The 12,709-nt window shown below is 27.8% G+C and overlaps 3 protein-coding genes across 3 annotated transcripts; all 3 read left to right on the plus strand.

Moving 5' to 3' along the window:
- Positions 1–222: 222 nt before the first annotated feature.
- Positions 223–2,110, plus strand: LOC107028499 (expansin-B18-like). Its single transcript, XM_015229585.1, has 4 exons — positions 223–495; positions 866–978; positions 1,286–1,479; positions 1,568–2,110. Exons 1-4 carry the CDS (start codon positions 306–308, stop codon positions 1,896–1,898), a joined length of 828 nt encoding a protein of 275 aa, XP_015085071.1. The 5' UTR covers positions 223–305; the 3' UTR covers positions 1,899–2,110.
- Positions 2,111–5,226: 3,116 nt separating this feature from the next.
- LOC107025099 (putative expansin-B14) lies at positions 5,227–6,376 on the plus strand. Its single transcript, XM_015225960.1, has 4 exons — positions 5,227–5,377; positions 5,596–5,711; positions 5,811–5,992; positions 6,061–6,376. Exons 1-4 carry the CDS (start codon positions 5,227–5,229, stop codon positions 6,374–6,376), a joined length of 765 nt encoding a protein of 254 aa, XP_015081446.1.
- Positions 6,377–9,909: 3,533 nt separating this feature from the next.
- LOC107025108 (zinc finger protein ZAT4-like) lies at positions 9,910–11,739 on the plus strand. The gene has a single exon (XM_027914086.1). It carries the CDS (start codon positions 10,007–10,009, stop codon positions 11,555–11,557), a length of 1,551 nt encoding a protein of 516 aa, XP_027769887.1. The 5' UTR covers positions 9,910–10,006; the 3' UTR covers positions 11,558–11,739.
- Positions 11,740–12,709: the final 970 nt, after the last annotated feature.

Raw genomic sequence — 12,709 nt, forward strand, 5'->3', positions numbered from 1 at the left:
GGGCTAATATATTTTAATTACGTGAATAACATACTTGCGTAATAAATCTTAAGAGTACATTAGGAATCTTATTCAAAATTTGAGTTAAATCATGTTTAAATAAAATTTATTGTCAAATTTGAAAACTTGTCGATGTATTCAGCGAAAAAGACTATAAAATTGAATAGTACATACTTCCTATCCTAACTTTATCTATAAATAGAGGCCTTTATTAACCCATTCAACTCATCCCAACACAAGAAATAAAGCTAATAGTGCTAGTTGTTTAATTTAATTGAGTAGGCTTTGTTTTACAATTCTTGACAATGAGTACTACTTTTATGGCTCTAAATCCTTTTATTGTCTTCACATATTTTACAACTTTTTCTCTTTTGACCATTTCTTGCTCTTGTTTCCACCCAAAACGTTTCAATGTATCAAAAGTTCAATCAAATTCCGACTGGTCCCCAGCCGGAGCTACTTGGTATGGTAGCCCTAGTGGTGCAGGAAGTGATGGTACACACCAAAATTTACTCGTTAATTATTGTCTTCGTCTCAAACTATCTGTCGTGTTTCACCAAAAAATTAATATGTTTAGTTGTTTGTATGTAGTGCTCAATAACAGTTCCTACTAATAATAAAGTGGGGAAAAAATAACTAGTTTTATTTTAAACTTCAAAAAAATGATAAAATAATTTATAGTAACATTTAAATGTCTAATAATTGGTGTATAATTTTTCTACACCAACTTGTTAAGCTAATCTACAATGACATGAAACTGTCTGTATATAATAGTCAATAGGTTAAAATATATTAACAACATAAAATTATTTCTTTATATAGTAAGTGTATATAATTAACTTAAATTCTATTTTGTTGTCCAAAGGTGGAGCTTGTGGGTATACTAATGCCGTGGACCAACCACCATTTTCGTCCCTAATAGCCGCTGCTGGCCCTTCTCTATTCAAATCAGGCAAAGGTTGTGGTGCTTGTTATCAGGTGCGATAATTTAATTTATATATACTGACAATTTTTTATTAAATTGCTTGTTATATGTTGCTAGTGCATAGAACTTTAATATTTCGCAAACACTTTTCCTATTCCATTTTCTCCCCAACACACAAAGTACGTACACCAATGACATATTTATTATAATTCCACGAGGTCTGGAGAGGACGGAATGTACGATAGCTTTACTCCTAAATAAATAATACAATCATTAACGGAAACGGAAGAATAAGATGGTATGTGAGTAATAATAATAATAATAATAACAATAGTGATAATTGTTTTTATTTAAAATCAGGTAAAGTGCACAGGAAATAAAGCATGTTCAGGAAAACCAGTTAGAGTTGTAATAACAGATTCGTGTCCTGGAGGACCTTGTCTATCAGAATCAGCACATTTTGATTTAAGTGGCACTTCTTTTGGAGCTATGGCTATTTCTGGACAAGCTGATCAATTACGTAACGCTGGAGTTATTCAAATCCAATACAAACGGTAATTACTATTCGTTTGATAATAATCGAGTGACATTATATTATACATCTTTATAGATTTTTTTAACGTGCTATATGTCATGTAACAGAGTGGAGTGCAACTACCCCGGAGTAAAATTGACATTTCACGTAGACTCAGGTTCAAATTCCAACTATTTCGCAGCTCTAGTTGAGTACGAAGACGGGGACGGAGACCTAAACAGTGTTGATTTGAAACAAGCATTGGATTCAGAGTCATGGCAACCCATGCAACAGTCATGGGGTGCTGTGTGGAAGCTAGATTCTGGCTCCTCCTTAGTAGCGCCTTTTTCGCTCAAACTTACCGGGGAATCCGGCCAGACTGTGGTGGCTAACGGCGTTATTCCGGCAGGTTGGCAGCCTGGAAAAACTTATCGATCAGTGGTGAATTTTAAAGTCTAGGTTAATAATATTAAACTATATAAGTATATGTTTAAATATTATGTACAAGTCAATTTGGTTGACTTTGTTGTGTTGTCAAAGTCAAAATGTTTAAGGTGAGTAGAAGAATAAAGTAGAAAAATATGGCTGTTGTGTATTTTTAATATTAATACCACGCCATTTTACTACCTTATATCTGAGTGGTACTAAATATCAATTGTATGTTTATCCTATTTTTAGTTTATGTATTAAACTTAATTTTATGATGTTTGATATGGTATTCGAATATATATTTTTATGTTTGGCTATCTTATATCTGAAAAAAAATCACAAGATGGGGGAATTAGATGAATATGACCGGAAGTTATTTTTCTTTAATGCAAATACGTTTATGCAATCATACATAATTTAATCGTTGCTTAGTTTTTTAGTGTTTGATATGATATTCGAAAAATATGTTTTCATGTTTGATTACTTTAAAATATAAGAAATCGCTTGAAGAAATTCGATAGTTATTGGCGGAAGTTATTCTCTTTTGCAAGTACTCAAGTGCTTGATTAGACAATTCTCTTTTGCACACATAATTTAACTATCACTTAATTAGACAATTTTTACCTTTAATATTGAAAATATTATCTGAACTTATCTCATATTCTCGTATTACATGTTACACTAGTACATTAAAAAATAATCTCCTTGTTTTCTTTTCTTGCTTAGCGAAAATTAGCTACTATGGTGGAATTTAGGGTGAGAAAATATTAGATAATTAATGAACGAACAATAATTATCATTACGTAATTCACAAAATGATGATTTCTCAATGGAAATATTATATTTCAAGTGAAGTCTAAACTTTGAAAATCAATACCGATCCAGATCCTAATAATGGCTTTGCCCACCCAATTTTTACCAATACATCAGGCCCATTAGTAACCCGACAGAATGGACGGGTTTATCGTCTAACGGCCCAAATAGCTAATGGGCCTCTGATAAATCACTTCGAAAGAATTTTTATTTTATTTTGAAGTATATAGCCGTTTTAAAGAACCAGAAAAGATAATTACAATCTCTAATTCTTATGGTATAAATGTAATTTGTAGAAAGTCTATATAATTATTATTATTATTATTATTATTATTATAAATTTATGGAATATTATATATTGAAAGTATTTTTTGTACAGAAGAAAGTTTATTATATATATATTTATAGTATATGTATGGTGTATATATATATACATACATATATATATATATATATATATATATATAGTAATAACTAGATATTATGTGCCTGCGCCAGCGCAAACCCAATGTATGTTAGCTTTTCTCCTTCCAATTTATGCGAGACAAATGAAATTTGAAAAGGTGAACTAAATCTTTTATGTGTTTTCTAAAAGAATATTTTAAATTGTTAATTTATGGAGTACCTTTTATGTTATTTTCGAATAATATATGTTACTCCATATTTTTATTTCATGTGATACAAGTGATTTTAGGAAAGTAAACAAAATTTCTTATATGATTCTCACATATTTTTAGTTGTCATTTTACTGTGATTCGTAGTACTTTTCAGTTCTTACGTTATTTTCAAACAATATATGCCACTTTTTTTGTTTCGATAAAAATAAGGGAGTTAACTAAATTTCATTATGTTTTTTAACTATGTTTTCTAAAAATATCTTAAATTGTTACATTGCGTTTTTAAGATTTTTTTTAATGTAATTTTCAAATATGTAACAAATTAGAAATTAAAACGAAGAATTAAAGTTTTCAAATCATTATATTTCTATAAGATCATTTCAATAATAGCATATATATATATATATATATTTCATATTTAATATATGACTCCCTCCTTTTTTATTTATATGAACTTATTTTTATTTCATTTAAAAAAGAAAATAACTTCTGAATTTTAATTTTTTTATATAGCATATTAAAAATCACAAAATTTAAAAATATTTTAATACACAAAATTTAATATACATATAAATTTTAATTTTAATTTTGATTGGTTTCACCTAATATTATACTTGATATATAATTATTAAGAGCTAAAAGTAATCATTATTTATTAACTTTCATATAATAAATAAATAAATATCACAATAACTCATAAAAATGAAGAAGTAACAAAAATGAGGTAATACTAATAATAATACCTAAAGATGTTTATAGAACTATTTAATTTTCTCGTTATTATTCTTGGTATATTTTTGCTTGCATGAGTTACATTTTTACCTTTTATCATCATTCACTTCATATATAGAAAGATGTTTCTAAAATTATTTAATCTTGATAGATTTTTGTTAGAATGAAATTACATTTTTATTCTTGGTCATCTTTAATACAAATTTATGATCATATTCATTTTTATTTGTAAAGTTACTTTTAACATCTTTTTCTTTAATTTCAATCTAATATATATTATTAATTTTATCACAATAATTTATTTTCAAGTATATTAATAAGAGCCAAAATAAATACTGAAATAATTAATTCATGATATTTTTATATAAAAAGTAGGCTTTATTTTATAAGCATAATAAATAGAAAAAATATTAAGAATTAAATTAAAGTAATAGTGAAATAGAGTAATAATAAAATAAATATCAAAATAACTCACAAAAGAAATAAAAAGAAAAATAAATAATAACAAAATAAGTTAATGGTAATAATAATAATAACTTAAGATGTTTTTAGAACTATTTAATTTTTTTGTTATCTTTCTTAATAGATTTTTATTGGCGTAAAATTACATTTTTACTCTTGGTCGTCCTACCACTTCACTCTTCTATATAATAGAAATATTGATTCTCTTATATTTTAGATCGTCTATTTGAGATAGAGTTAACATTTTATATGTTATAATTGATAATAAGTTAATGCTGCCATATATTTGTAATATAATCATTATGCTATAATTGAGTTTATGAAGTTAATAGGCAAAGATTATCAAATATTAACGGCAAGTGAAAGATATAACAAATTGATCATATGAAATAAGTAAGAAGTTATCCTCCCTTAATGAACTAACCTATTTTTTTGCAAAGATCTTCTGCCTATTGTAATTTGATAGAAGATCTCTTTAAGTACTGACTAAATATCGATCAAGAGCTAAAAATTTTTTGGTAATTAGCTATAGTATAATACAATATAATTGTATTATAAAAAATGGAGGATCACTAAAATCTTTTGGATATCATTTTCCTTAATTTTTTGGTAAGAGATATATTTTTATCCACTATAAAAAGAGCATCGATACCATAGTGTTTCTCCAAGCAAAAATTAGTAAAAGAGATTAAGGACAGTAAATTATAATTCTTTCTAGTAATTAAGAATCAAGCATGGGTTATAATGTTATCATTTTACCCTTTTTAGCTCTATGTTTGCTTCAATATTGCACTTATGCACATGTTAAGTCACTCAATGCTTCTATATCCAGTTTTCAACCTGCAGTAGCAACATTTTATGGCCCTCCAACTGGAGCAGGATCTGGTAATTAATTAAATTAATTAATTATGCTACTCTTCTAGTAAAATGTTTTGCACTAATTCATCACATTGTTTTCTTTAGTTAATTAGTTGATTACATTGTATAACATTGGTTTGTTTTAATAATTTAAAATTGTGATTACTTTTAATTTTTGTATATTGACAAAAGCATAACATTATTTAATTATTGATTTTATTTTATTTCATTTGTCATGTTATTAGAAGGAGGAGCTTGTGGATATACAGATGCTGTATCAAAACCCCCTTTTAATTCCTTTATTTCTGCTGGAAATGGGCCACTTTTCAAGAAAGGCTTGGGCTGTGGAGCTTGCTACCAGGTCCATATACATATAGTATACACTTATGTTAATTTACACGATCAGTATATATAAGTTAAATTTTTCGACAATAATAACGTGTACATTGTGAAATTTTAGGTTTTATGCAAACTAGCCCCTTGCACAGGAAGACCAGTAACTGTAACGATTACAGATGAATGCCCTGGCTGTTCAGGCTCTATTCATTTTGATTTAAGTGGAACCGCAATGGGTGCTTTAGCCAAACCTGGTCAAGCTAACGCGTTACGTAATATAGGAAATATCCCAATTTCTTACCAAAGGTACGTACGTACTAAAAAAACATTTATCATCTTGATAAAATTCATAATAATGTTATAATGTATCACAGGGTGCCATGTCATTACCAGAACTGGAAAATCGCGTTCAAGGTGGATCAAGGTTCAAACCCGAATTTCTTATCAGTAAATGTTGAGTTTCAAAATGGAGACGGTGATCTTAGTTTAGTCGAATTTTTACCAGCAAGGTCAAATCAAGCGATAAGAGCGAATCATGTATTTGGTGCAACATGGAGCAGTAATATTAATCCGGCAGCACCTTATTCAATTAGGCTTACAACTGGGTCTAACAAGAAACTTACTGCTACTAATGTTATTCCAGTAGGATGGCAACCTGGACGCACTTACCGGTCTAATGTCAATTTTTAATTAGTGAATGTAAACTCGATAAAATAAATCTACATTCAAGTTAGATTAATAATATTGATGAACGAGAAAAATAAAAATTATTTTAAAGTTTGTATTAGTGACTTGTCACAAAATATGATCTTGAATGTTCTCCTTTTAGGAATTTAATAGACTTTAGATTATTTTTGCGTACCGTACTTTCTTTTTCCTTCTTGTTATCACTTATTAAGACGCAGAGATTTTCATAAGAAACAATAATCTAACAATTTAAGGAGGCTCTATTGAATTACTTCAATTTGTATGAAATGAATGTTTTAAGGGTAAATCACATAAATATGCTATATTTAAAAAATATTTACCATTTATGTCAATATAATTTTTATAATTAAATATAACATTTTTTTGAAATAAAAAAAAAATACTGTCGCTTCCTTTCTCGGTCCTTTTGCCTCTTAATCTTTTTCTTTTCTTTTTAAAGATCTTCTTCTTATCTTTCTCTCTCTATCATTATTATTTTCGTATTCTTATTTTCTTTTCTTTTCTTTTTTAAAAAAATTCTTCTTCTTCTTTTGATTTTTATTTAATTAACAAATCAATTTTTCATATTTCATTATGTGCATGTCACTATTTTTATACTAAAAAAAAAAAGATGAAAAGAGGAACAAAAAAATCGTAAAATTGTATAAAATCACATTTCAAAGTAGAAATTTCAAATCATTAAAATTACAGAAGTAAGATTTCACCATTGATAGTCATTATAAAGCTTCAAATTTTGAATTCATTATTTGCATTTTACGAATTTGTGATAAGTTTAAATAGGTAATTCTACAAATAATTGAAAATGTCGTTTGGAGTTCATATCTTAATTTTAAGAGCGTTTAGTCAAGTTTATAATTGATTGTAGGAGAAATGTTAGATTGTAATGAATTAAATATAACATGAAATTGTCTTGCAAATGTATTAAAGTTGAATTAGATGATACAATTTTAATGCAGATTAAATTCATTTTGAAGTTCTTTTGATTTATTTGTTACTATTGGATACTTGTTTAATTCATTACTGATATAACTTATCAGTTTATAGATCATTGTCATGTTTTTTCATTAGTTACATTTTCCATTCATTCTTAATTCTCTTTTCTAATTTAACTTTAAATACTGTGTAATACAATTTTAATGTAAATTTAATTCATTTCACATTTTTTTTATTTATTTGTTATTATTGGATACTTGATTAATTCATTATTGATACAAGTTTAATTCACTCTACAGATCATTGTCTTGTCAGTCATTAGCTACGTTTTTCATTCATTTTTAATTCTCTCTTCTTATTCAAAGTTAACACCGTGTAACACAATTTTAATACAAATTTAATTCATTTTGCATTGTTATTTATTTGTTCCTATTGAATACTTGTTTAATTCATTTTTGGTACATGTTTAATTCACTCTATAAATCATTGTCTAATATTTCATTTGTTACATTTTTTTATTCATGCTTAATTTTCTCTTCTACCTCGACTTTAATATTTGTGTAATACATTTTTAAAATACAAATTTAATGCATTTTGCAATTAATTGATTGATTTGTTACAATTGGTTACTTGTTTAATTCATTATTGATACAAGTTTTATTCAAGTTACGTGCAGATCAAAGAATGTTATTTTGTTTTCCACATTCTGCATTCATATTTAATTCTCTTCTAATAATTCAACTTAAATATATATTTGTAATACATTTTTAATTCAAGTTTAATTCATTTTGCATTTTCTTATGTCTCTTCATTTGTTACGATAATACTAGTTCTTTTCTAATAATTCAACTTTAATATGTTTGTAATACATTTTTAATTTTAAATTTAATTCATTTTGCAGTTTTTATGTCTCTTCATTTGTTACGATTATACTAGTTCTCTTCTAATAATTCAACTTTAATATGTTTGTAATATATTTTTAATTTAAATTTAATTCATTTTGCAGGTTTTTATGCCTCTTAATTTGTTACAGTTATATTACTTCTCTAATTAACTATTGATATAAGTTTTATAGAGTCTAAAATAATTAATTATTATACGGAAAAAGGAAAAAAGAACAAAAGTAAAAGGAGACAAAGCAACAACAAAAAAACAAGAAAGAAAGGACAACAGAAAGAAAGGACAACAGAAAGAAAGTAGGAAGAATGAAAGAAAGAAAGGGAGGGAAAAAAAATAGAGGGAGAGAGACAGAGAAAAGAGAAAGAAAGAAAAAAAAAAGAAGCGAAACATAGAAAAGAAGAAAGAAAAAAAAAAGGAAACGAAACATAGAAAAGAAGATAGAAAGAGTGAGACAGAAAAAAGAAAAAAAATTAAAAAATTGCTATAAATGGTAATAAATGAAAAGTATCGCTAAAATCAGTAATTATTTATTAAAATGTATCAATTTATGTAATTTTTCCATAATAAAATCAAGCCAAATATTACAAGTTAGGATTTTGAAAGTTAGCCATCTGAAAAATGAAAATGTTAAAATTCAAATTAAAGTTCTATCTTATAATTGGGGGGCATATGAGGGAAGAATGCAATGTTGTGCTTCTGAGGCCCAAAACTATTTCTTTCCAATTGGGCCTTGGGTTACCCGCTTGATGCATGGCTTATATCTTTATGTATTTCATCTTACTAATTATTATTTTTTCCGAAAATTAATTACATCAATAGTGCACAATACATAGATTACATTAAGTGACATAAGATTTACTTTGTCAGTGTATATAATTTAACTTTCAAAAATAAAAATCATAGTCTCAATATCATTTATTTGTGTGGAAATTTATTATTTATTTTAATTTTTTAAAAATAAATAGAACCAACCGAGATACAAGGAGAACGATTGAGGATATTAGTGGTACTAGTAGTAGAGTCAAACCATTTAAATTTTCAATATTTTGAGATTTCTTTTTAATAATATTGATATAAGAAAATTGCAATATGTATTTTCTTTTTTTTTTATATGGTTTTTGAATATTTGAATTGTAACTAAAATATTAATTTAATTTAATTTAACTTTAAAGATTAGTTAAATTAACTCTCGATAAATGAAACATAATAACTAATATGGGACGGATGAATTCAATTTTGCTCTGAAGATTAATCAAATTAATTTTTGATTAATCATGACAAGTTTCAATATAACTCTGAAGATTAGTTAACTTAGCACTTGATAAGCGAAATATGACAACTAATACGGAATTGATGGATAATTTTAGGTCCCTACAATAAAGTGTATAGAAAAATCTTTCAATTTTCTTGAGCTAAAAAGATTTTTTTTTATTTAAAAAAAAAGGGCCTTTTCCCCTTCCTTCCACTTGTCACCTTTACTCCCTCACTCCCACTCGAACTCCTATTTTCCTCTCCTCACACAAACAAATTAAACCATTGGCTCTAACTAAAAAATAGGAATTACTTTCTTTTCACCTTACAAGCCCACAACAATTTCTACTAATAATAATAACAAGAACAACAACCCATGCAACTTTTCTTGTTTTCTTTATCCATATTAATTATCCTCATAATAACTCACTCTCACTTTTCTTCTTTATATTGTCTTTTAATTTCTTACACATAGTTGACTAAATTAACTAGTGTTAAGGTCTTTTTTTTTTTTTTTGGGTTATAGTCATGGCTTGTGTTGATGAAGAACAAAAGCCAAGTTTTAAGCATTATTGTAGAGTTTGCAAGAAGGGTTTCATGTGTGGGAGAGCTCTAGGTGGACATATGAGAGCTCATGGTATTGGAGATGAGAGAGTAAATATGGATGATGATGATGATGAAGAAGAAGAAGCTAGTGATTGGGAAGAAAACCATGGTGATAATAAGAGGATGTACCAATTAAGAGCAAACCCTAACAGGTTAAAGAGTACTAGGGTATGTGAAAATTGTGGACAAGAATTTATGTCATGGAAATCTTTTCTTGAACATGGTAAATATTGTGGCTCTGATGATGCTTATGATGATCATTCCTTGGTATCATCACCTTGTTCTGATGGTGAGGAATATAACATAGGTGAAAGAAAAGGTTATGGTTGGTCTAAAAGGAAAAGGTCCTTGAGGAGTACTAAAGTTGGAACTTTTACTTCATCTTATAATACTAATAATACTTATTCAAGTGAACAAGAAGATCTTCTTCTTGCAAAATGGCTTATAGATTTAGCTAATTCAAGGGTGGACCCATTAACCATCGAGCCAGAAGAATCATGTGCCTCCGCTAGTAAAGAGGAGGAGAGGCGGAACCCTATAATGACCTACCTTAGTACTTCGGGCCTCATGAACCAAGACAAAGATCTCGAACATGATAGAAAAAGTGAATTTTTCATCATACCTAGTTTGGACAAGGCTAAAGGGGTTCCCAAAGGATTATTTGAATGTAAAGCATGCAAGAAACTATTCAATTCTCACCAAGCCCTAGGTGGACATAGGGCAAGTCACAAGAAGGTTAAAGGATGTTATGCAGCCAAACAAGATCAATTAGATGATAATACACATGATCAAGATAATTACTTTAAAGGTTCAAAATCATCATCTTATAATTACCAACTTGAACAAGGGTCCTCATTAACAGGAGCTTCAAAGAGAAAATCAAAAGTACATGAATGTTCAATATGCCATAGAGTTTTTTCAACTGGACAAGCTTTAGGTGGCCACAAAAGGTGTCATTGGATCACTTCCAACTCTCAAGATTCATCTATCTTCACACCAAAATTTCATTTTCACAATCCCCTTAAGCAAATTAATGAAAGATCAACATTGGAGAATCAAGATCCATTGGATCTTAACATTCCACCAAATGATCAAAACATGTCAAGAATAAAGCAAGAACCTTGGAAAATAATCAATCCCTTTGAGGTCTCCACAGATATACACATGCATCCATGGACTAGTACAAATAATAGTGATCATACAAAAAAAGAAACAAAAGATGATGTTGTTAACCACAACAATAGTGATCAACCCCGCGAAGAGAATGAGGATGACAACTTCAAGAACAAGAACAACAACAACAACAACAATGTCCGTCAAGATAATGCAACACAAATCAATGTAGAAGAGGATGATGAAGCAGATAGTAAGTTGAAGCTAGCAAAATTAATTGACCTAACTACTTCTGGTAATCCTTCACAATGGTTACAAGTTGGTATTGGTCCAACAAATAAGGTTGAGGCTGACTTATAAAATATTTTGCATTGTTTTTCCTCTTCTTTTGTTTTCTTTTTTTTCACCAGGGTATATATTTCTATGCACATATTGTAATTAAAATATTCACCCCCCAAAAGAATAAAAAATTATACATACCCAATTGTTTAGTTATAAAGATAGAGTATATATTAGTTCGTTTTTTTTAACTTGTTTTTCTTGTAAACAATTAACGTATAAATATAATTTTGTTCCATGCATTTTAACTTTGTCCATTTTTTATTTTTACATTTAATTTACTTCAGAGTTAATATTCATGTATTCAAGCTACCTGATCATGACAATGTCTTAGTCAATTAAAATATATTAATAACCTTGATGTGTTAAATTGGAATGACATTTTACATAAACTCTTACGTGGTTATATTCTAATGTATAGAAGGTGTAAAAATTATTTGAACGCTATCAAATTAAGTTAACTACAGTAACAGAGTAATTAATTCGTTGTTATTGGACTATATCAAGTCTGATATAACAATATGAAAAATAAAAAATTCATATTTGTATGCTATAGCAAAGTTTGCATAATTGCGCTCCATAGCAAATATAGAAACTGTATAATTCACTATACATATATAATTGAAGCAAATTGTATAAAACGAAGTATAAAAAACAAGAAAGAGAAAGACACTTGGGCAGAGAACTGTATAAAAACAAAGTGTATAAAACGAATTGTATTATTATAAGTGTATAGAACAATTATATACAATTTGAATTTGTATAAAATGAGAAAGAGAGAAAGACAAAAGAGACTTGACAAGGAATATACAATTGAATCGAATTGTATAAAACGAGAAAGAGAGAAATTAGATACAATTTGAAAATTGTATAAAACGAGAAAGAGAGAAAGGCAAAAGAAACTGGGCATGAGAGTATTTTTATTGTATAATTATAAGTGTATAGGACGAAAATATATGTACTTGCATGTGTATATACAATTTTCTCACGCTATATACAAACAGAAACGCAATTTATACATTTCGCTTCTGTTTGTATAGGTGAGAAAGGCGAGGGTGGCGAGCGAGATTTGGGAGAGTGGCGAGCGAGATCTGGAAGAGGGGAACAAAAATATATGTATTTATATGATTTTCTCTGCTTTATACAATTAGAAACAATTTTTATACACTTGTG

The sequence above is a fragment of the Solanum pennellii genome, chromosome 1 (genome assembly GCF_001406875.1).
Source record: "Solanum pennellii chromosome 1, SPENNV200".
In the NCBI taxonomy this organism is placed as follows: Eukaryota; Viridiplantae; Streptophyta; class Magnoliopsida; order Solanales; family Solanaceae; genus Solanum; species Solanum pennellii.